A 23,774-nucleotide genomic window follows, 5' to 3' on the forward strand; every position below is an offset into this window, starting at 1 on the left:
GGCGAGAGGCGCGAGCGCAGGGGCGGCGGGGGCGGGCGCGGGGCCCTCGGGCGGGTGGGCGCGCGCTGCGCAGCGTCCCGCGCGCAACTTCCAGGGCGCACTGGGCGCGGCGGCCGCGCGCGGCTTCCCGGACCCAGCGCGGGGCGCGCGGGGCGCGCGGGGCCGCATGGAGCCCACCGAGAAGCAGCGTCTGGTGGACGCCAGGCCCGGAGCCCGGTAAGGCGAGAGCCTGCGGAGCGGCGGGGATTTGAGCGGCACCGGACGCATCTCCTGGGTTTGCGGTTTACCGTGGACGGTTCTGCCGGCGGCTTGAACCGGGACCACACAGCGGGGGCGGAGGGAGGGGAGGGAAAGGGGAAATCGAGCTTGGGCAGGGGGAATCACTCCCCCCCCCCCCCCCCGCCCCCTCGAGGCTGAGCACAGATCCTGACCCCTGCCCGCTAGTGGGCAGTCGCATGCCTGGAGCCCCGCCCTTGGCCCGACACTTTGCCCCCGGGCAGCCCCGCCCTGAGAGGCCCTGTGTCCCCAAGTGCACAAGAGGGGCATCTGCCCTTCTCCCTGAGTCTGAGCTCTGTTCCTTCTCCGTGCTTGGCTGCACTGGCCTTGCCCCTTGGCCACGTCCCAAGGTCTTTGCCTCCTCCGGCTTTGCCACGGGTGGGGTGGGGGAGGAGGGAACACCCTGGGCTAAGACCCCAAGACTCCTGGACTGGTCATTTCCCCAGCACCCCACTCCCGACACGAGTTTCTGGTTACTCCACAGGGACTGTCGAGCTTGGAGTGTCCTTAGCTATTCTTTGAATTGGACACGTGGGAACGTTTGCCAAGGCCCCATAGAGAGATAGGACTGGAGTCAGCCCTCCTTGCCCCCAACTCAGAGCTGAGTCTGCCTTCTCCCATCCTCTCTGGCCAGGTCTTACACTGGATCTCTGTGGCAGGAGGGGACTGGCTGGATCCCACTGCCCCCATCTGGCCTGGACTTGCAGGCCATTGAGCTAGTCACTGAGAATAATCATTACTGTCATGCCCAGAAGGGTCCTGGCAGTCACTTCGACCCCAAGAAGGAGCGGGCCCGGCGACAGCTTTATGTGGCCTCTGCCATCTGCCTGGTGTTCATGATTGGGGAAGTCGTTGGTAAGAACCTTTGTGCTAATTAAATGAAATTGGGTGCATGGATAGTCTCATGATCCAAAAGGCTTTTCTCCAGGATGTGCCCAGTAATATTAATACTAATAGCCTCCGGGCATCTGTCTGGCTCAGTTGGTAGAGCATGCACCGCTTGATCTCAGGGTCGTGAGTTCAAGCCCCCCACTGGGTGTGGAGCCTACTTAATTAAAAAGAAACTACTAATAGCCGCACTTCTTGAACATTCAGTATGCTGAGTCTTTTACATACAGGTTATCGCATCCAGTCCTCATGACAAGCCTGTACTGTCGTGTGGGTGTTGTTATTCTTCTTTTACAGATGATGAAACTAAGGCACATTAGGGTTAAGTAATCTGCCCAAGATCATGCACAACCATTGTGTAAGGGATGGCCTGAATGCCTAGAAGGAAAGAGCATTTCCTGAGTGCCTCCTATGCTTTCCAGGCCCTATTTGAACTTGATTTTCACATTCAACCTCTAAGTAGATAGTGTCAGTCCCATTTCACAGAAGTTGAGGCTCAGAGAAAGTTAGTCTCTTGCCCATGGTTACCCAGCTAATGGGTGTAGAGGTCCCAAATCCATGGTCTTTCTCCAGAGCCTGTGGTTTCCCTGCTGCACATGCAGTCTGGGAAGTTGGCTCCACGGGGAGCTGATGAGGCCCCTCCATCTCCCTGGTCCCGCCCCTGCAGGTGGGTACCTAGCTCACAGCTTGGCAGTCATGACCGATGCAGCCCACTTGCTCACTGACTTTGCCAGCATGCTCGTCAGCCTCTTTTCTCTCTGGATGTCCTCCCGACCAGCCACCAAGACTATGAACTTCGGCTGGCAGCGAGCCGGTGAGGACCCTGGTTGGGGTGGGAATGGGGTTGGAAGAGGGGGCGGGTCAAGACTTTTGGTGTTCTTTGGTGGCTGCAACAGGTGGATCCCTGAGTGAGACCAGGAGGGTGACTTGGGTTGGGGAAGAGGATGTCCGTTTTGGCTTCTGTCCTCTGGTAGCTCCCAGTCTGATGGGGGAGCCCTGGTCCCCTGTCCTCTGGGAACTTCCAGTCTGCAGAGAAGGAGAGTTCACCTTCCTAAGAAATGAAATGGCCAAACTTCAAGAAGAAATGACTATGTATGGCATTAACTCTGCACATAATTCCATGTGGAATAATTTCCCGGGCAGGGAAAGGTCAGCAAAGCCTTCTGGAAGATAGAGGCTTTAAGGCCCCTTTAGTTCATTTCTGGGCTGCACGGTCATTTTCCTTGTGGTGGGAGATGGCCCAGTCTCTCCTCAGAAGCCTCAGTTTGTCAGCTGAGCAATAGGTATCTATTTTAGTAAGTCAGTTTCTTTACATGTAAAACAAAAAGGGTTGACCCAGGTGACTTCTTCAGTTCCTTCTAGCTCTGACGTACTCTGACAGATGAGTGGTGAGGTAAGGCATGACCATGCCAGCCATACCTTCAGCAGAGCCCAGGTGGATCCAGGCCCTGACTGTGCAGGGAGGGGGCAGGGAGATCGTGGAGGGATGGGGAGTCCTCAGTTTTAGGGCCCCATGCTAAGATGGGTGTTGGGGGTTGGGTTCTTCCTCAGAGATCCTGGGAGCCCTGCTTTCTGTACTGTCCATCTGGGTCGTGACTGGAGTGCTGGTGTTCCTGGCGGTGGAGCGGCTTATCTCTGGGGACTATGAGATTGAAGGGGGGACCATGCTGATCACGTCGGGCTGCGCTGTGGCCGTGAATATCATGTGAGTGTGGCCTCCGTTCCCGGTGAGTCCTCCCTCCCACTTTTCACACGAACATTTGCATGCCTGTTCTCAGTGGAAGGAGGCCATGCACAGGCCGCAGGACCAGAATTTCCCTAGTGGCCTGAGCTCTGGTTCCTGGAGCACCTCAGTCCTGCCTTAGGCCTAGGCTGAGGCCATTGAGAGCTGGGAGTCTGGGCCAGCATCATCTCTACCGCCAACTCCTCCCCCCATACGTGTGTGTGAATAAACCAGGAGCCTTCATACCTGAAATGGGAAGGCATGAGTCTAGCTCTTACAGGAGCAGATGTCCCTAGGGGCAGAATCCCAAGTTCTTTTTCAAGCTGGTGTGCCTGAAATTGGTGTCAGCGAGAGGCAGGGTCTGTGGAACATGGGTGTCTTGTTTGGGCTTCCTCTCCCTTGCTCAGTGGTCTTGGGCAAGTCCCTTCCCTCTCTAGGCCTCAGCTTCCTCTTCTGTGAAAGGGTGGGGGGAACTAGATGACCTCCATGGTGCCCTCCTGTTCTGAGATTTGGCATCTTTGTGCCCAGATTAGCCTGGCATTGGAGCTGAGCCCGTTCTCCTGTGGTTCTCTGAACCAAGGCCATGGGTTGGGATCCTCACCAGGCAAAGGGAACAGGCAGCTTGGGGATTAGGATTTCTGTCCCACAGGCAGGCCAGCCCTACTGGGGGGCCTCTGCCTGCTACATCAGCGAGCCCTTGGCTTTGTCTCTGCTTCTGCAGAATGGGGTTGACTCTTCACCAGTCTGGCCACGGGCACAGCCACGACACCGGCCAGCAGCAGGAGAATCCCAGTGTCCGAGCTGCCTTTATCCATGTGATTGGAGACTTTCTGCAGAGCATAGGCGTCTTGGTGGCAGCCTATATCTTATACTTCAAGGTCAGAGCTGGGGACAGAGGGAGGTAGGCTCGGGGGTGGGTGTGGGCGGGAGAGTATAGATCATCTGGGGGCTCCTCTCTACACATGGCCCTTTCCAGGTTCTAGCTCCCTCCCAGCTGTGTGTGGAGAGGGAAGGAACCTTTACCCAATGCCCACCAAGTGTCAGCACCTCTGATCTTCACAACAATCCTGAAGAGCAGCTGGTGGTGTTTTCTGCAGCTCAGAAAGGTTCAGTGACCTGGATGGTATCACACACCAGGGATATCGTGGAGCCAGAGTCCAGCCCCCAGGCCTGTGGGCTGCCACTGCTTGGGGCAGATCACATAGAGGCAGAGTGGTGTAGTAGGTGTTGGGGTTCAAGCCTGGCTCCACCCCTTGCTACCCGTGTGATATACAGTCCTTTGCGTGCACTGATCCTCGGTTTCTCCATCTATAAAATGAGATGTTGGACCACTGGTGTCTAAGATTCCTTTTAGTTTTGTTCACACATCCGTCCCTTGGGCACGGAGGGGTGGGAAGGGACTGTGCCTCATCCTGAGCTGTGATCTGCCCTGCCTGTTCTTGTGGACACAGGAGCCAAGGTAGAGAACTGGTAGACAGAGCCAGGGGAAGGCTTGTGCCCGCCCCGCAGAGAGCCCCTCTCCCCGACTCAGCACTGGGTGGGCAGGGGGAGAGAGGCTGAGGTGTTGGGTGGTGAGCCGCAGCTCTGCCTTCCCCTTTTTCTGTAGCCAGAGTACAAGTATGTAGACCCCATCTGCACCTTCCTCTTCTCCATCCTGGTCTTGGGGACAACCTTGACCATCCTGAGAGATGTGATCCTAGTGCTGATGGAAGGTAACCTGGGCTTGGGGCTCTCCTTTTGCTCTGGGCTCTCCAGCACTAACAAGTTTGTGGGGGGGGGGGGCAGGGGAGTCCCAGCACACTGGCAGGGAGCCATGGTCTTGGAGCCTGGCACAGGCTGGGAAACCTCCTGGGGCCCCAGGCCGGTCTTGGCATCGAGGTGAGCCCTCAGGTGTGGCTGTTCCTAGAAATGTCCCCTGGACCGAACCTTCCCTTCCCTCTAGCCACATGGTGTCCCCTCCCTGCCGGGGTGTGTCCTCCCTGCCTAGTCAGGTAACTTCTAGGGGGTGTCTGTAGCACGGGATGCTCCACCCCTCCCCCATATACCTCCTCAGTCTCCATCTGCCTTTGCTGGGGCAGAGAGAGGGACAGGATTCTGCTTCCTGTGGCACAGGAAGCAGACTGAGGCTCAGAAAACAAGATGGTGGGTGTTGGACAAGCCTCCCAAATGCCCTCCAGCTCAGTGCCTTCCTTTCTGAGGCCTCCGCCTCGGGGAGCACGTGGCTCGGCTCCGGGGGCTTCCTCAGTGCTGGCAAATGGTCCGCCCTGAGTTACCACGTTCACCAGCTTCCTTGTGGCCCAGGGTGGCGGGGTCATGGGGCTCTGTGCAGCCAGGGTCAGTCTGCAGTTGGGTGCTGATTTGGAGTCAGCGGGAGTGTGTGGCTGCAGGTGGGAGCATTTTCCCCAGGAGTGTGACCAACCCGGATACAAGTGACGATGTAGATGCCCCATGTGGGTGCAGGGGTCCCCAGGTTCCCTTCTTCCCTTCCAAAGAATAGTCACTGGGCACCTGCTCTGGACCAGGCACTGTTCTAGGCACTGAGGATACGGTGGTCAACAAAGGAGACTGTCCCGCGCTTGTGGAATTTCCGTTTTAGAAGGGGACACGGGCAAGAGACTGACGGGGTCATTTCAGACAGTGTCAGGCGTGAGGAGGAAAACACAAAAGGGCGATATGATGGAGATCATTTGGGGGGTGGGGGCAGCATCAGATCTGCTGGCCAGGGCGCTCTTCTGTGAGGAGGCAGCATTTGAACAGCAGGAACCGGCAGGGGCGGGAGGGAGCAGGCTCCTTAAGCCCCTGTCCCCGTGCCCCTCAGGGACCCCCAAGGGTGTGGACTTCACAGCCGTTCGGGATCTGCTGCTGTCGGTGGAAGGCGTGGAAGCCTTGCACAGCCTGCACATCTGGGCCTTGACTGTGGCCCAGCCCGTGCTGTCGGTCCACATCGCCATCGGTGAGTGGCCAGGGTCCTCAGGGCGGGGTGAGGGACAGAGACCGCCGGAGGCCTGGGGCCAGCCCCGAAGCACCCGATGACCTCACACGTCTGCAGCGCCGCTGCTTTGAACCTGGCCCCACGCTGAGCACTTTAGAGACCTTAGTTCATTTGGTCATCACAATCCCATTTATAGATGAAGAAACTGAGGCTGGGACTGGGGTGGGGCGGTCACGTCACTTGCCCAGGCTTTGCCAGCGCCTAGGTGGCAGCGCATAGATTCCCAGCCTTAAAGCCACGGCTGCCCCTGCTCTCCGGGATCGTGCCAAGTATGGGAACCCGAAGGTGGCCCAGTGCAGGGGTGGGATCGGGGTGGGGGGCCTTCCTGATGCCCGTACCCTGTCGTGCTGGGGGGTAGGGAATGAGCTGGGCTCCCGATCCTTCCTCAGGGCCCGAGTGAGTAAATCGTTGTCTGGTGCCTCTCCTGGTGTGTCCTCTCGGCCCCTAGCTCAGAATGCAGATGGCCAGGCTGTGCTGAAGGCAGCCAGCACCCGCCTGCAGGGCAAGTTCCACTTCCACACCATGACCATCCAGATCGAAGACTACTCTGAGGACATGAAGGACTGTCAGGCGTGCCAAGGCCCCTCCGACTGACTGCCTGGCCAGGTGTCAACTGAGGCATGGACCGGACCTGCCGCTGGTGGGGCTGAGTGTCCGCCAGGCCCAGCCAGGACTCGGGCTCCCTGGCTGTGTCATAAAGCGGGTCCCTCTCCTGACCTCTGCTCTGTGTTGAGTGGTGAAGGAACTGTCCCCTGCCTCCCCCATCTGACTAGATAGCCAGTTTAAGGATGGAGACATGGCAAGTGTAAAGCTAGTATGACCCTGCTCCTCCAGCTTCTGGGTTGGTGCCTGGCGGGGCTGGGTTTGGGTCTAATCCTCAGCTAATGCCTTCCTACCACCAGCCTCCAGAAAGGCAGGGAGGCACAGTGAGGGCTGACAGAGGGGAGACCGGCTCCAACGTCCCCTTTCCCACCTACCTTCTTCCTCATTTCAGTCTGGCCTTTGCCTTATGAATCTGTGAAGAAGTCCTTCTCCCTCTGCCTCTAACAATATGGTGTAAGGGGGGGTTGGGGGTTGTGAGGACCCTGCACTCCCCGACCTGTCCCTCTGAGGTGGGAAACCAGCAGGCCTCTGAGGCCTGCCCGTGCCTTAGTCACTTCAGTTCTGAGCCACGTTTCCCTTTCCTGGAGGGAGGAGGCTTCTGACTGCGTCAGGACCTGGCTGGTTTCTTCTTTCCTTATTCCCCCAGCGCAGGAACCCTGTGCCAACACAATGATTCCCTTGCCCCAGATGGTGGTGGTGGGGGCAGGGCTTTCAGCATGGGTCCTGCCCTCATGGCCCCACAGCCCCTGCCCCCTTCTCTTGTCCTGATAGAGTCTCAGGGATCTCAGAGCCTGCCATCCGATGTGATTGGGCCAGCGCTGTGGCTGGTGTGGCCTGACCTGCTCAGAACTTGAGGATGGAAGACAAAGAGGGGTTGGTTGTACAACAGATGGGAGACATTGGCTTCCTGAGGTGTATGTAGATTCCCGAATTAGGGGCAGCTTGTGTTTACAAGATGCAGAGGGGACACTTATCCCTGGTCTCACAGAGAAGGCAGCGCCCCCACTCATTAGGTGGCCCTTAGGTCTCATCAGAGAAGGAGAGACTAAGAATGAACCTACCTCACAGGGTTGTTGTGAGGACTGGAGGCAAAGTTTGTTAAGCACCTAGTGTTGCTTTAAGAATGCGTACTTTGATCATCATGCTGGAAAGATGCCCCCTGAGGCCACCTTGCCAAAGAGCCCCCCCCTCCCAGGGGCAGCACTGACTTTGTCTTGACTCTGCCCTGATTTCGTGGCAGGACTCTGAGGAAGGGTTGGTCACTCGCCTTCCCCTGTGAACTACTTTCTTCCCATCTATGGAATAACCTCTTCATGCCGTTCAAGCATTGTCATCCAGGCTTACCTGTGATCTAGGTCAGTGGGTTCTTCAGCCCCTCAAAATCTGCCGGAAGTCATGTGGCCTGGAAGTCTGAGGTGGGGGACTGCTGGTGGCTGTGTTCTACTCCACTTCACTCTCTGGGGAATCAAACCCCTTCTCCCCTCCAGGCCCCAGGATCCTGGATCCAAGTCCTTACACCCCTCTCAAGAGACTCTGCTTTCACAGATGAGAAAACCAAAGCTCAGAGAGGTTGAGTCTATGAAGTCACATAGCCACTGTGAAGGTCTGGGGTTTCTGCCTCAGTCACCCAGGCCTCCCTCTACAGCAGGAGCTGAAAACCTTCTGGGCTACATGTTGGTACAGTGTGAGCCCTTGGGCCTGGCAGTGCCCTCCATTGGTAAGGCCATGCCTAGACAGTTCAGTGTCTGGGTGCCGAAGTGAAGGGGAAGAGTGCCTCTTTCTCTTGGCTGGGCCTGGCACTTAGAACCCTCCCTACCCTGGGAAGGCTGCCTGGGCCACAGCTGTGTGCTTCCTCACCCACCTTCAACTGTTCTTGATCCTGGGCCAGAATGCCTTCCCTCCTCTTAAACTCCCAGGCCCCCCTCCACCTCAATAATCTAGCAGCCCCATGCCTCCCAAGGGAAAGCCCTCTCTGCACCCCAGCTGTGACTGGTTCCAGGGAGGACCTGAGTCATCCAGGGGCCAGAGTTCAAGCTGGAGGATGGGGCGGGAGGCCTTGGAGAAGCCCTGGGGGACAGCATGTTCCGGCCGGCCAGGGTGAGCTAGTCACGAGAGTTTCCAAAGTGGCGAGGCCATCAAAGCAGGAAAACACCTGACACCCTGGACCTGAGCTGGACCCATCACCCCCACCTCTCTAGGGTCACCCCATTCCCCCTGCACAGCTGCTGTAGGGGTATTTATAGCCCGAGCATGAGGGGGCAAGGACACGCACTTTATTTCGGAAGTGATAATTCCAGTTACAGGTGGATGAACCCTGGAGAACCCAGCAGCCCTTCCCCCACTCCACTGCCATGGCCAGGGTGCTCCCGACAGCCCCATCTCCCACCCAGCCATCTAGAAATGGCTTCTTAGTCCTGAGTATGTGGGCCAAAGGAGTGGGGCTGTTCTTATTCTTCCCCCCCGTGTTTAGACCTCGGGCTTCAGCCCACCAGCACTCCACATCCCCTTACCCGGGACCGAAGGGGTCGCTTACAACGCCAGTCCCTTTCCGGGAAGAGGGAGCGCGGTGCGGCGCTGACCTCTAGTGGTCGTGGCTGGTAATGCAGAGCGCTGAGCTGGGCCGGCACGGGCCCCTGGCGTTCTCATCCTCTTTCTCCCCCGGCTCCTGCTCTGCCAGATCGGGCAGGAAGCCCCGAAACTGGCTTCTCAACCTCTCTTTGTGCGAAGATCGCGCCTGGCAACCCAGGCGTCTGCGGGTAGCTGCTTTACCGCCGGACTAGGAACCGGGGGTGGGGGGCGGAGTTTTGTCTCACTTGGCACACTGTCCACAATCCCGACTACCGCACAGGGCCAGGCACGCAGTTGATGTCTTCTATCCGTCAAATACTTGTGAAGCACCTGCCAGGCCAGAGAGAAGAGGACATGGCCCTGCCCTCCCGGCGCTTCCTGGCTGGTCCTGTACCTCGCAAAGCAGCATGAACAGTGTGGGAAACACCCAGATGTGAAAGCGCAGAGGACCTGGGTCGGGGATGGGGGTCAGGCAAGTCCGTGGAGGAGGCGGAGATCTGAAAGACAGGTAGAACTCAGCTCCCGCAGAGAAGCCGAGAAAGGCATTCCAGGCAAAGTATCAGCGATGGGTGAGGGCACAGTCGCAGAGCAAGCACCTGGCACCCGTGACCCGCCACTAGCCGTGGGACTGGAGGGTGGGGCGAGGCCCCGCAGTTCGGGGCGTTGGACTGGTTGGCTAATAGGGATCTGACGTGTTGGCTGTCAGCCTTGATTGGCTCTCCAGATGTCCCAAGGGAGGGGGATGACCCCCCCCCTCCCCCGCAGGTGCAGTGCCCCCTGGGAGCAGGGCTGGGGCTCTGTTGGTCCTTCCTAGGGCTTCTCCAGGCTGCGATACTTCTTGCGCAGCACGGACACGGGGTCCTTGAAGAGTACTGGGTCCAGACGGAGGCGAGAGGAAACCAGGGGCATGTAGCCGAACTCCGCCGCCATCCGATTGATGCAGTCCTGGGCTGGCAGCTGCGACTCGGGGCCCCCAGGCGCCTAAGGGGGAGGAGAAACACGTTGGAGGTCTCTGTCCTTCTGAACCCACCCCCATGCCCCCGAACCCTGCAACAAAACAGGATTGGGGTTAGACAGAGGGAATCCCTTCCCCAGCAGCGCCCTCCCAGTGCCGACCTGCCCCCCTGGATCCTCACCAGTGGAGGTCTGGCCTCCAGATGCTGCTTCCCGTAGGGCACCTTGAGAGGGGGCAGCTTGGTGACTGCTGCTACTAGGAAGTTCATGAGGATGTCCACACAGGTGGGTGCTTCATCTGCCAGGGCTCTCAGAGCCTTGGGCAGGGCGTGGGTGAAGAGGGTGTGGTAATACCTGGGCAAGGTGGGATGACAGCAGCCAAATTCACCCACCACCCCTCCCTGCCAGGCCCCATTCTCCTCCCTCCTGACCTCACTCTCCCTTTGACTTCAATCCCCATGCCTCTTTAGAAACCCCTGCTCCCTCTCAGCCCAGGCCGCCTCAGAGAGCTCACACCAGAAATACAAACCTCTCTCTACTGTTCGGTGCTTTGTGGGTCGTCTGCAGCAAATGGTGTCCTCCCTGCCCCCTCCCTTACAGCTCCCTGGGGGCCCCACCCCTGGGCTCTGAGGTCTGACCTCAGCCAGAATGAGGTGGGGGATCAGCTGGTTCCAAGGCCATTAAACATGGCAGCCCCAGAGACCGGCTTCAGGAAGGCTGTGGATTAACCAGACGATGATGCTCCAGGTGAGCCTTGTTTCACGCAGCCCTCCTATAGAACAACCTAGGTGCACCCTGCAGACCTTAGGGGCATTCTTCACTCTGCTGAGAATCCCCCGCAGAGCTCCTGGGTAAACCTGCTAGAGGTTCCAGGTTACACATATTTGGTTTAAGTATGTCTAAGGAACCCCTCTAAAGGGGCCTTCCAAAATTCAGTCCCTACCCCAAAGACGAGTGCTTCCGTCAACTTCTGAAAGGCCTGGGACAGTCCCCAGCCCATCACACACACATTTATAAAGCTTTAGGGCCATTCTCTTGTCTCCACCATCACCAAATCCAAATCCCTACCCTCTACCTAGCTCTATTTAAAATAACACTAGCTACCATTTGTTGACCATCTGTGTGGTTTTCTCATCTGATTATCATGTCAGCCCTGGGAAGTGAAAACATTCTCCAGATAAGGAAACTGAGCCTCACAAGAAAAGACTTGCCCATCACACAACTGGGATGTGGCAGATCTGGGCCTGGACCCTGGATCTCTGGGGGTTCTAGGTGGACTGCTGTGTTCGCTCCCACACCACCCTGCTCATGGTTCAAAGGAGGAGTCTCTGACCCTCTGCTCCCAGTGCCAGGCCGGCCTTCTGTACCTGTGGTACAAGGCAGCTGATGTGAGAACCACGGAGAACTCGTTGGCCCTCTCGGCAGTGTAGCCCCAGCCACCCCGGGCCTCGTCCCAGAAGTGGCTCCATGTCAGGAAGCCCACCATCCGCTCAGGGAAGTTCTGCCACACCACAAAAGCGAAGTCCACCTGGGGAGATATTTAAGTGAGGTATGAGGAGGGACGTCCCGACCAGCTGGGGACATCCAGAGATACGGAGGCAAGGCTTGCCTGGCCGCGGGGACTCCGGGGAGAGGAGATGGGCGCGTGAAAGTTTCCAGGAGTGCTGGGGTGGGGGTAGGGTCCCACCTGGGAGCTAGAAACAATGCTTTTTCAGCTGGGAGCTGAAAACTGTTTTCAGGAGTCTGCTGGAAGGTTCTACCAGATTGCTAAGGAGGAGGCTGATTGGCTCGCAGGGGTGGTTTCGAAAGCAGGGGCTGCACCTCTGCGCTGGTCCTCTGCTCCTCTCTGCTCTGGGAATCTGAGGGGCTGCCCCGGGCCCCTCTGGCTCTGCCCCCCCCCGCCCCGGGCTCCTCTTGGGCCCCGTCCTCACCTCACTTGTGGTAAGACTGCTCTGGGCGTCGAGGCTGAGGACGGCATCAGTGCTGATGGCTCTGTGCGGGAAGAAGCGGTCACTGACCTGTAGTGGGAGGGAGGTGACGCCAACTCAGCCGTGGGAACAGTGACTAAGTAGCCTCGAAGCAGGAGCCCCCGCGCACGGGTGTAGAAGGCAGGCCGGTGACAACAGCCAGGCTGCCTGGAACTGGGACCCGGAGCTCACTGTGACTCTCCGCACTCCCATTTCCCCTTTGGTAAAACGGGCAGAGGGTATCTAGGGGTCCTTCTAGTTTCAACGCCTCTGGATTCCTCTTGTCACATTACCTGCTCACCTCAACCCTGGGAGGGGCTGTCAGACATCCTCCCTTTGAAAGAAACAGGTCCAGAGAGATGAAGGGACTTGCCCAGAGCCACACAGCACGCAGGTGGCTCCCACCATCCCGGCTTCTCAGAAGCCACCCTCCTCCGGCTCCATGTGCTGCAATCTGTTCTCATTTCCTCAAGATCCCACGTTTCTCCTCTGGCTCATCCAAGGCAGCCCACATACGCCCTCTGCCTTCCCTCATCACACAAAACCCCAGTTCTCTGGAAGCACAATCCACAAGGGCCAGGGATGGAAGAGGATCATCTCTGTCGGGCCCACGGCTGAGACCCACGTCAGACAGCCCACCATCCACTCCAGGAAGCTCTGCCACACCCACACGGCGCAAGCAGTCCGCCCGGGGACATCCTTGAGTGACGGGGGCGGAGGGACTTCCTGACCAGCTTCAGGCCTGACTGGAAATCCAGATCTGGCTCAGGCTCAGGCTCGAGCAAAGCACCTTGTGTGTGCCCTCCTGGGTTCCCTGCAGGCAGGGGCTGGAGCCCTCCCTCCCGTGGGCCCCCCCACCCCCCACTCCTCACCTTCCTCTGCCCCTCCAGGACTGTCAAGGGCACTGTCGTCTTGGGCCACCTGGGTGGGGGTGGCTTCTCACTGCTCCAGAGAACCAAGATCTAGGAGGAAAAGGGGGTGTTCCTGAAGTCTGGGAGAGCAACTGTATTTGTGAGTTCGGGAGACTTTAGTTGGAGCCAGGGTCCTTTCCTCGCTGCCCTGTTTTTGCCTCCGGGCTTCAGGAAGGCAGGAATTCCGGTGTCGCGAAGGAAGCTACCCATACCATTTAGAACTGGAGGGAGTCAGTGGTGGTAGCCCCTCGCCTGGGCCCTGGCCCCTCGCCCCGTGCCCATCTTCTCTCAAAGGCTTTCATTCTCTTCTGCTCCTTCATCATTCGCTGCCCAGCTCGGATGTCCCATCTGTGGAGCTGCTCTGTCTGTCCCCGGCTGAGCTTCCCTCCCCTGTGAGTTCTCTCAAGAGTCTACGTGCCTTCTCTGGAAGTGAGATTTGACAGCGTGTGCCAGGAAATGCTAACTGGATGGGAACCTGGGGCTGAATCCTTTCCTGCTTTTTCTCTGCATCAGCATCAAGCCCACGGCCTGGCACTGAGAAAATGACTGATGGGTGAGCACACGCGTGAACGCATGTCTGTTTACCTCTCCAGCCCCCCCAAGGGGGTACCTGCTTTTTACATGATTTCATCAGTTTCCATGAGGGAGGGAGGGGTTGGGGAGGAAAGGAACAAGAATGTTGGGACTTAAAGAGGAGGGCACTGGTGGCACTTGAAAACCCCTCCCGTGCCTCCCCCCTGGAACGTGTGGTTACGCTTGGGGTCTAGACGTCTTCAAGAGCCCTGCCCTTTCCCTTGCCCCCACCCTGGATCCCAGGACCCCAGCTGGCAAGGGGAACAGACCTGGGCACAGTGCTGGGAGCCTGCCACCGCCTGGATGAGCTTCAGGGGGGGCTGGCCTGGGGCCCCCACCCAGATCAGGGCGCTGAACCTGCCCACAGGCCGAGAGCCTGAGGGGAATGAGACACAGGCTGTTAGGGTGGGAGGAGACAGAACCTGCTGAAGAGTGGCCTGAGCCGGGGCCTCCAGGAGCCAGGAGAGATGTGGGAGAATCAGGGAAGGGCTTGGCAGGGCTCTATGGTTGAGGCTGGGACAGACTTGAGAAGAGCTGGTGAGGGGACTTCAAGTTGTCCCATCCCCAGGGCATACCCCGTTGTAGGTGGTAGAAGGGGAAGTCCAAGGGGCTTGTGGAAAAAGTGGGCAGGGCCAGGAGGGCGCCTGGGGGGCTGTTCCACAGTAGCGAGGGGTGAGCAGATGCTCCAAAGATCCGGTCCTGAATAATCTGTGAAATGAGAGAGGGCTGTGCTGAGGGAGTGGACGGTGTGGTCGTGGGCAGGGTCTGGGGAAGTGCGGACCTGGCCTAGCACCCAGCCCCCCGCAGCCCCCCTTCAGGCTCCTGGGAGGGCAGCAGCTGTGTCACTGTCCAAAGGGTTCAGGTGCAGAAGTCCAGAGTAGGGGGCACTCAGTGATGGTGTCCAGAGATGGCTCATGATGGTGAGTTTGCTGCCTCCCTTTCCTTCCTCACTCATGGCAGACGTTGCCAACAAGTCACAACATTCTTTCCGGGCCCAGAATCCCCTTTAACACAGCACCCCAGGCAGCCGCTGCCCATCACCCGGGCTGACATCTTGGCACTTGCTTTGAAATCTGTTGGCCAGAGCTGTCCCTCTACAGATGGGGAAACTGAGGCCAAGACTGGAGAAGGAACTTGTCCAAGAGCTCAGAGCCAAGTCTCAGATTCATCCCAGAAGCCTCTTCAAGGGGGAAGTCCAAACAGCGGGGTAGAAGAGGTGTCCAGAGAGAGGGGTGTGGAGAGGGAACAGGGATGAGGCCGGAGCCAAGCCCCACGGCCCCCATCATGGAAGTCCCCCTCACCTCCAGAGTGGTATGGATGACTTTCTCCACGGAGGAGAAGTAGGCATCCCATAGAAACTGGGTCTGCTGACGCAGGGCAAGGACCCGCGAGGGGGGCATCTCCTGGAGGGCAGCAAGGACCTGAGGCACAGAGGGAGGAAAGGAGAAGGCATGGCGCCTTGTCAGGCTCTGACTGACTCTGAGGTGGGACCACCCAGGTTGGCGGTCTGGGAACCAGAAGCCTTCTCCGCACGGTTTTCCAAGTGGGTTAGAGCAGCCACCTTTGGCCAAGTCCCAGGTAACAATCAAGAGTTCAAGGATCACACAGAGCTGGGCCTAAATGCCACTTTGTAACTGTGTGACTATGGACAAACTACTCAACGTCTCTGAGTCTGTGTCCTCATCTGTAAAATGGGGATAATAATAGTATCTGCCTCATAGGGTGGCTGTGGGGATGAAATTAGATTAATACAGTGGCACCTGGGGGGCTCAGTCGGTTAAGTGGTTTGCCTTTGGCTCAAGGTCATGATCCTGAGGTCCTGGGATCGAGTCCTGCCTTGGGCTCCCTGCTCAGCTGGGAGTCTGCTTCTCCCTCTGCCTCTGCCCCTCCCCCCCCCCCTGCTTGTGCACACACACACTCTCTCTCTCAAATAAATAAAAAGATCTTAAAAATAAACAAATACATTAGATAATATACATTAAGTGCTTAGCATATGGTAGAGGCTCAGTGGCTGGTAGCTATTATTATTAACTACCATACCATTCTCACTTCTCAGGGGATTCAAGGCTTATGCAGGGTTTTCATAGTCAGGCAAAATCAGTTTCATCAGCTGGAAAAGTCACTGCATTTTGCTTGCCTACCCCAGCCTCCATGGAGGCACTCAGATTTTGGATTTTTTGCGGCTTTCCCTTAAATTGGTAGAGTCATGGGCTGGGCCCATGGAGATCATCCGGTCTAACTTATCCCATTGTAGAGATGGGGAAACTGAGGCTGGAAAAGGCTCAGGACTTGCTCTCAGAACCCTCAGGAGTCTCTGCCTCTCTATGATCCTATGGGAGCCCCAGAGGCTTGGGGCTTGGAGCAAAATCATGAATATACACATATGGGGAATAGGAATGAGGACTGAGATCAGCCTGGGGGCTGAGATTCCCGGGCTCCTCCCATGTCCTGGGTCCAGTCCCACCCTGTGGGCAGCACCCTGAGCTACCTGAAATGGGAGCCTCTCGTCAGCTACGATGGCCGCCTTGGTCCAATCGATGACCTCGGAGAAGGGCAGCTCCCACTGAGGGCTGAGAAGCACAGGGATGCAGCCAGCCTGGGGGGAAAGGGGAGGCACTGGGAGCCCAGTCTTATCCTACACACACTTCCCCTCCCCCAGTTCCAAATTAGCAGCTGCTTCCGTTGGGGGCAAGGGAGAAAGAGGAGAGAAAGGTGGTTTTTTGGGCAGTGGGTTGTTCTACAGAGGGTGTGGTGAGCGTGGGTGTGGGCAGCTCACTGTCCCTTCCCATTGGCCTGGGCCCAGAGAGCCTGGCAGCTCAGGAGTGTGGGGGGACAGGGCCAGGGGATGCCTAGGTTGGGGTTGTACCTGCAGGGCTTGGAGGAAGTGCAAAGCATCAGGACGGTGGCCAGGGATGAGGCAGAAGGTGGCATTGGGTAGCGTTGCCCCAGGGTGGGTCCTAAGGAGGTACAGGAGGGGTCCCACACATATGAGGTCTGAGATAGCTGCCCCTCGCCCCACCTGGCTCCCTTGACGTCCCCCCAACTCCCCACACCAATACTCCCAAATTCACAATGTGTAAATCCATCATCTGTGCTTCATATGTTAATGAACACCCACGCACACGTACAACCACACATGGAACACTGACACAAACAAGCTTCACACCTGCCCCTCACCCATGGTGGGCTGGGAGGCAGGAGCCCTGGGTTCTAGTTCTGCCTCTGCCCTTGGTGGGCTCAGGCATCTCCCCCCTTCTCTGGATCTCAGTTTCCTCATTTGCAAAATGGGAGGTGGCGGGACCAGCGGTTTCCAAGGCCTGGTCTGAAACCAAGGCACACCCCCACTGCTCTGCCACACGCAGATTCTCGGGCAGCCCTCACCTGAGTGGCCTCCATGCCCTGCCTTCCCCCCATCCCAAGAGCCCAGGCCCATGAAAGGCTCCTCTGTCAGGAGGTGGGCTGGGCCCCCAGCCTGGAACCGCACAGGAAGCTGCTGCCCAGAGGCCCCCTCGCCCAGAGGACAGGCCTCCTCTGTTCCTCCCAACCCCAGGGCCACACTCAGGCTGTGTTTGTTTGTGGGGGGAGGGGCTTGAGTCACAGCCTCCTCAGAGCCGCCTCCCTGGGACTGCCCACCCAGGGAAGCGGTGCCCATGACCTAGCTGCTGGGAGGTGCAGGGAGGGCGTGGAGGGCGCAGGACTCCTGGCTTCACAGGCCTGCTCAGAGTGGGACTGATGAATAGAGCTCAGAGGTCCCAGGACCCTCCTCAGCTACAGCCTGTCTGGCCTGAGTCTGAACCATTGAACAGATGGGGAGACTGAGTCTCAGAGAGAGCCAAGGACTAGCTTAGGGTCTCAGAAAGGGTTAAGGCAGAGCTGGAACTAGAACCAAATAGGCTAACTCCTGCCCCTGGGTTATTTGAACTACCCCGGAGCTGCGGCTTAGGGGTCTCCCAGGGGCTCTGCCTCCCGCCTCTGTCTCTCCTGCTCAGGTGGCCACCAGGCTTCTCCTGGAAGAAGCCACACGTTAAACAACAGAACATTCTCTAACTCATTGGTGCCGCAGCACCAGCCAGCTACAGCCCTCCTCCCCTCCCCAACAAAGCCCTAAGGGACTGAGAAGCCCTAAGTTCCAGGCTTCCGAGGCCCCAGAGACAAAGAGCTTTCTGAATCAACTGTACTCCTCAGTCCTCACTAACCTCCACCGTTCCCTCCTCTGCGTCTCTGTATACCCTCCCTCAGCCTGGAGCACCCCATCTCTGCCTTATAGCCCAAGGAATTCCTCCTACTTGATCTTTTTTTTTTTTTATAAATGTTTTTGTTTTAAGATTTTATTTTTTATCTGAGAGAGAGAGCGAGAGAGAGAACACAAGCAGGGGGAGCAGCAGAGGGAGAGGGAGAAGCAGGCTCCTTGCCCGACGTGGGGCTCGATCCCAGGACCCTGGGATCATGACCCGAGCCGAAGGGAGACGCTTAACCGACTGAGCCACCCAGACGCCCCTCCTCCTACTCGATCTTAAAGTCTAAGCTCAAACCTCACCTTCTCTGGGAAGCCCTCCTTGATCTTTCCAGAGAAGGCTCGCTCCTCTCTGCTCCCACAGCCTCTGTGTGCATACAGTAATAATGACCACAAGGAGCTTTACTGAGCACTGCTCTAAGTGCTTTGCCTGCCGTAACTCCGCTCCCTGTCACAGCACTCCCTCAGAGACCGGAGGTCTGTGTTGCTAGTCCCCTGCTTTCCAGATGAGGGAACGGAGGCCTAGAGAGGCCCCAGAGCTCTGAAGCGGAGGAGCCAGCGAGCAAGACAGCTTGCACAGCATCTCTCTGCTTAACAGTGTGCGTCCTAACCAGGGGTCTGCCTGCCTTTCCCACAAGACCGAGCAACTTGGGGCGCCTGCGTGGTTCAGTCGTTAAACGTCTGCCTTCGGCTCGGGTCGTGATCCCAGGATCCTGGGATCGAGCCCCGCATCGGGCTCCCTGCTCAGCGGGAAGCCTGCTTCTCCCTCTCCCACTCCCCCTACTTGTGTTCCCTCTCTCGCTGTGCCTCTCTCTGTCAAATAAATAAATAAAATCTTTAAAAAAAAAAAAAGACCGAGCAACTTGAGGGCCGGGGCCCTGCCTTCCTCATCTTAGCATCCCCACGGCCTAGCGGAGCACCTGGCCGAGACTGGGCACGTAATAGCTGGTCAGTGAACGGATGCCCGGCGTGTGATAAAGCATGGACCCAGGACCAGGGGGCCAAATGTCTGAAAGGTCAGTTTTGGCACCAATTCTAGTAATGAATCTGGCTGACAGGAGCCAGGGGGTGGCCTTGGGAGATGGTGAGATCCCCATCAGTAGAGGTAAATAAGCAGAGCTGGATGAGCACCTGCCTTTGTGTCTGTGTGTCTCTGTGTGTGCTATGGAGGGGACATCATGGTAACTGCCAATGAAGTCTTAGGGTTCTGTGACCATAAAAGGTGTTTGCCACAGACTCAGGGCCTCAGTGCCCAAGGATGGAGTCAATGTGGCTCCACTGGGCTCTCTTGCAGCCTGGCTATAGGCAGGGCCACATGTGACTTCTGTGTGCCCTAGGTACTTTGGCCTTTGGGGTCTCTCTGCCATAAATATTATATATATAAATTAACATTTGATGATTGCATTGGTATAAAGACAAAAACACTGGGGTGCCTGGCTGGCTCAGTTGGTGGAGCGTGCAACTCTTGATCACGGGGTCATACATATTTTAAGATTACTTAAAAATAAATAAAAATAGTAATATTATATATTAGGGGCACCTGCGTGGCTCAGTCAGTTAAGCATCTGCCTTCGGCTCAGGTCATGATCTCAGGGTCCTGGGGTGTCAGGGTCCTGGGGTGTTGGGCTCCCTGTCGGGCTCCCTGCTCAGCAAGGAGCCTGCTTCTCCGTCTCCCTCGCCCCACCCCACCCCCGGCTCATGCTCTCTCTCTCTCAAATAAAATCTTTAAAAACATATATATTAAAACATTTTCTTCTACTTAAAAGTACAGTTTTTCCTTCTGATTTTCAAAGGAATGAAAACGTTTTCCTGGGTCCCTGAAAGTACCAGGGGTCCTAGGCACTGCGCCTCCTAGATGCAAAGGAGACTTTAAAACATGCATTGAATTTATGTTAAAAAACAAAAACAAAAACAAAAACCTAAGTGGGGGAGAGCATACATACGCATTGTTTGTGCACACACAGAATACCTCAGAAAAGCCGTGAGAGAAACTAGAAACGGTGTTTGGCTCCAGGAAGGAAAACCGGGTGGCCAGAGACACGGGTGGGAGGGAGTTTTACTGTATACGCTTCTGTGCCTCTGGAATTTTGTACCCTGTGAATGAATTCCCTATTCATAAGAATAAATAAATAACAATTTAAATGGGTGGAGGCTTATTCCAAAGCAACAGGAGACTGTTCACCCAAGATGGAAAAATGGCTCTGGAGCCAGAAGCGCCGGGTTTAAGCCCAACTCCGCAGGCGCCCCATCACAAACTCGAGGGAGGCCACGGTGAATCAAGGAGCTCGTCACCGAAGGGCCTTGGCTGGCTCCCTCCACCGCTTTGAGCCTCAGTTTCCTGTTCCCTGAAATGGGAATAACAATGCCTCCCTTGTAGGGTACTTGAAGGCACGTGACTTGTGCAAAGTGGCCCCAAGCAAGCTCTCCTGACGTGTTCGCTTCCTCCCCTCCCCCTCTCCCACCCTCGCCAGCCCAGGGAATGTGGGACAGTGGCTGTGGGACAGTGGCAGGGACTGTGAATTGCCTCTTTCTCTGGCCAGTACCTGCTTATTCAGGCCACCTTCCGGGGGCTGCCCTGTGGCTGGTGGCCTCCCTCTCTCCCTGTCCCTATACTGTCTGGCTGCTTAGGCAGCTGCCTGACACCTCGGGGAAACTGAGGCTTACGCTACTCCAGAGATCACAAGGCCTGTCCCCTGCAGGGGGGCTGAGGCCGAAGACAGACCTTGTGAAACTGCAGAGGGTAGTCAGAGGCTGCCAGGCATCACACCTTGGAAATAAACTCAGCCACAGGGCGGCCCACGCAGATAAGAAAGCCTTGACGAGTTCTGGCCGATTTGGGATCAATCGGTAAACATTTGGTGCGTCAACAGTTCACCTATGGTACGCAGCTCCCTAATTTCCAGTCTCTCAAAGAAGTTCAGACTGAAATAGCTTTCAGATTCACCAGTGCAGTAACTCAAGTCAGCCGAAAGAAGAACTTCCTATAAGCAAGAACGGCTAAGAGCCTAATCAGAAAGGTCAGGCGGGGCCATGGTGAACAAGAGAAACTTGTTCACTGAAGGTAAGCTCTGTCTGAGCTCTGAGCTTCAGGGGCCTGGGGTGGGGGGATCCCCATCACTGCTGAGGACGCCTGCTAGGGATGGATCCGGGCAGAAGGGCCTGGGGGCTGATGAGGCAATTGCGTTCCTACCTCTGGCTGTGGGGCTCCCTGGAGGCCCTGTGCCTTGAGGGAGTGCATTCCCAGGAGAGCCCTCTGGCTGAGAGAAGCCCCTGAGAAGCAGAGGCAAAAAGGGAGCTTGGCCACGTGAAGCATTCCTAGGGGGCAGGTGTTGCTGAGAATAGCCCATGTTGTTCTAGCAGAGAACAGGGAGATACCGGAGGGAGGGAGCGAGGGAAGGACTCCAAGAGTGACAGGTTCCAACTCAGGTCTGCCTCAGAGATGGAGAAGGAACCCTCTGCTGTCTGGGCCCTGGACAACCTTCAAAAGGATTTGAGTTCCTGCCTGCCCAACCAGCCTTCAGACACACCGGCCTCCTGGGGTGCAGCGGGGTTAGGGTACTTCAGGGTTAACTGCTTTATCACCTGAGGCCTGTCACTCCAACTAGCCCACAGAGAGGGGTTTCTGAACAACTCTCCATGTCCCATAGGCCACCACACCCCCCCTATATGTCTCCAGGCAGTTGTGGGGGTGGGAAGTTCTTCTGTAGGTCTGACCTCATTCATATTTGCTGTTTCCTTAAGAGATTAATCCGTCAAATTAGACACCTGAGCAGCTTCCATCTGTGACCAGTTCTTAATCTCCATGGCCCTGAGGTATCTGATGGGTTGATCATACACTCTTGGTCAAAACTCAGAATTCTAATGCTGAAGGCTTTGGAAACAGGCAGCTCTGGATTTCAACACTGGCTGTGCCCTTTCTGTCTGGATGGCCTCAGACCAGTTACTTAACCTCTCTGAGCTTAGGGTCTGGTACACAAACAAATGATAGCAATTAATATTATTTTATTATAACCATTATTTATAATTTAGCACAGAGTGAGCACAATAGATGTGTACGTTAAAATATTAGGAAAGGAGGAATTGGAATAAGAGAAAAAGAGTAAGCAGGAGTGAGTCATATTTTTGTTTTTACAGATCCCCGAGGGAGAACTCCAAAACCTACTTTGGACACCCCGTGTGACAAAGAACCATCTTGGTGGGGTCTCTCTCTGTCTAATCTGATTCCCTCTTGCTGCGGCTGAGGCCATAGTTTGCCAGGCCTCTGGTCCTCTCGTCCCATCTCAATCCTGCCCTCCACCCTGGCCTCTGGGCTCACTCCCATTGCAGATCCCTCCCACTCAGCCCCCCACCGCCCCGGGGGTAAAGGTCCACTTACTGCTCAGGTCCACGGTCCTGCTCACAGCGCCCATCCCAGGGGCAGGCAGAGGAGTCAGGGACTGCTGTGCGCCACCCGCCCCTCTCCTCCGCCAGGGCTAGCAGGGGCACCCCAGGGTGGGGGCTGTGCTGTCCCAGCCGGCCAGGGGCCCCACCTCGCAATGGGTGGGCTTCAGGGAGAAGCGGGAGGGCCACGTCAAAGCCAGGCCGGAAGGTGTCCACCGTGGGGCTGGCCTTGGCCACCATCGCCTGTCCCAGATGAAAGGTCTGGGGGCAGAAGGCTGAGTGGAGACTGAGGACCAGATGGTTCCTGCCCCCATTCCATTGCTGGGGCACTGGGCTGCACTCTCCAGTGGGGGCTTCCAGGCTGAGGAGGAGGAGGAGGCAGGCCTCATCAGGGCTGACGGAGCGGGATCGAGAGCTCTCAATGGAAGCCAGGATCCCACGGTGAGTGTCAGAGATCGGGCCAGCCACCGGGTACACGAACACCTTGAGACCACCACCCCTGCACTTGGAGACATCAAAGCAAGCTCCCCAGTCGCAGCTGCCACCACGGGGGGCTTGAGGAGGTTGAGGGTCATCTTCTGGGAGCTCCCCAGGCTGGGAGAAACTCTGCAGGAGCTCTGCATCCAGCCAGCGGGGCCAGCCTTGGGGAGCCCCTACCCAAGGTCTGGCAGGCACTGCCAGGCGGAGAAGGGGGAAGATTCTCAGAAGGACGAGGAGCCAAGAGGCCGACAGTGCCAGCCAGAGGGACTTTCTTCTCCACGACTGCATGTGGCCACCCGCAGCCAGGGCTGGGGGAAGCAGGAGGAGCAGGGGCTTGAGGGCGAGTCGCTGGAGCTGGGATCTGCCTTCTAGTTCAGCGCCTTCATCGTACAGATGGGAAGACTGAGGCCCATTGAGAACAGGCTGCCTGTGTGAGGTCACACCGCAAGTCACCAGCCAGGCACCAGGAGGCCAGGTAGGACCCGGCTTCGTGGCCTTGCCTTCTTGCAGTCAGGAATCTACTTCCTTGGCCTTTGGACAATCAAGCCAGGCTTTGACACCCCCACCCCCACCTTGCCAGCAGGGCCCCCTGCCCCTGGGCACTGCTCAGGCTGATGCAATCCCCTGACCACACTGCAAGGCCACGTCCTTCTGCCCTCCTGGCTGCACCCCCTGACCTTGGCCTCAGCAGGGAGGCAGGCAGTCTGCCAGGCCATGGGAGACCCGTCAGGGCTCTCACAGGAGGTGGCTTGGCCAGGGTGTGTGGCTGGACAGAAGGGGGGCTGGCCTCCCCAATCCTCCCCTTGCCTGAGCAGCCCCTGAGTAGCCCTGGCTGCCCCTGTGCCCACTGGCGGGCACTCCCAGGCTGTGGGCCCTGCGGCTGGAGCTAAAATTAGACTCAGCGGCCCATGTGGGCTCTCGGGGTCGGTTGGGGTCAAGGCCTGGGTGCAGCCGGTGCCCCCTGCCTGGGGGGCTGGGAGTGCTCTGGGTCCTAGTCCTCTCCCACCCCGCCGCTGTCCCCAACTCAGGCAGCTCGCCCCCCCCCCCCCTCAGCTGGTCCTGCACCCTCTGACTTGCAGCTATCCGGGTGCCGACGCCGGGGACCCTGCCCCACGCTCCTGTCCCATGGCCCCCCAGCCCTGCCGGGCGTCTCGGTCTTCTCCCCCGTTCCCTCTCAGGGCAGTATCTGGCCTGACTGGATCTCTTTCCCAGCCTGGCTCCTCCC

General features: G+C 57.4%; 2 protein-coding genes across 3 annotated transcripts; one reads left to right on the top strand and one right to left on the bottom strand.

Annotated features, from left to right (window-relative positions):
• Positions 1–138: 138 nt before the first annotated feature.
• Positions 139–6,709, top strand: SLC30A2 (solute carrier family 30 member 2). Of its 2 annotated transcripts, none has more exons than XM_035020214.1 (8): positions 139–216; positions 911–1,131; positions 1,832–1,978; positions 2,716–2,869; positions 3,609–3,765; positions 4,494–4,599; positions 5,706–5,840; positions 6,328–6,709. In XM_035020214.1, exons 1-8 carry the CDS (start codon positions 167–169, stop codon positions 6,471–6,473), a joined length of 1,116 nt encoding a protein of 371 aa, XP_034876105.1. In that variant the 5' UTR covers positions 139–166; the 3' UTR covers positions 6,474–6,709. The 2 variants fall into 2 exon arrangements, with proteins under 2 accessions (XP_034876105.1, XP_034876106.1); XM_035020215.1 differs by having other exon boundaries at positions 6,333–6,709.
• A 1,806-nt stretch (positions 6,710–8,515) lies between these two features.
• EXTL1 (exostosin like glycosyltransferase 1) lies at positions 8,516–23,724 on the bottom strand. The gene is made up of 11 exons (XM_035019432.1): positions 22,065–23,724; positions 16,322–16,412; positions 15,944–16,051; positions 14,757–14,876; positions 14,031–14,163; positions 13,725–13,831; positions 12,844–12,933; positions 11,936–12,022; positions 11,372–11,532; positions 10,187–10,358; positions 8,516–10,031 (listed from the first exon to the last, which is right to left on the bottom strand). Exons 1-11 carry the CDS (start codon positions 22,835–22,837, stop codon positions 9,861–9,863), a joined length of 2,013 nt encoding a protein of 670 aa, XP_034875323.1. The 5' UTR covers positions 22,838–23,724; the 3' UTR covers positions 8,516–9,860.
• Between the last annotated feature and the right edge of the window lie 50 nt (positions 23,725–23,774).

Source organism: Mirounga leonina, unplaced genomic scaffold (genome assembly GCF_011800145.1).
Source record: "Mirounga leonina isolate KUSES-001 unplaced genomic scaffold, KU_Mleo_1.0 Mir_173, whole genome shotgun sequence".
NCBI classification, from domain to species: domain Eukaryota; kingdom Metazoa; phylum Chordata; class Mammalia; order Carnivora; family Phocidae; genus Mirounga; species Mirounga leonina.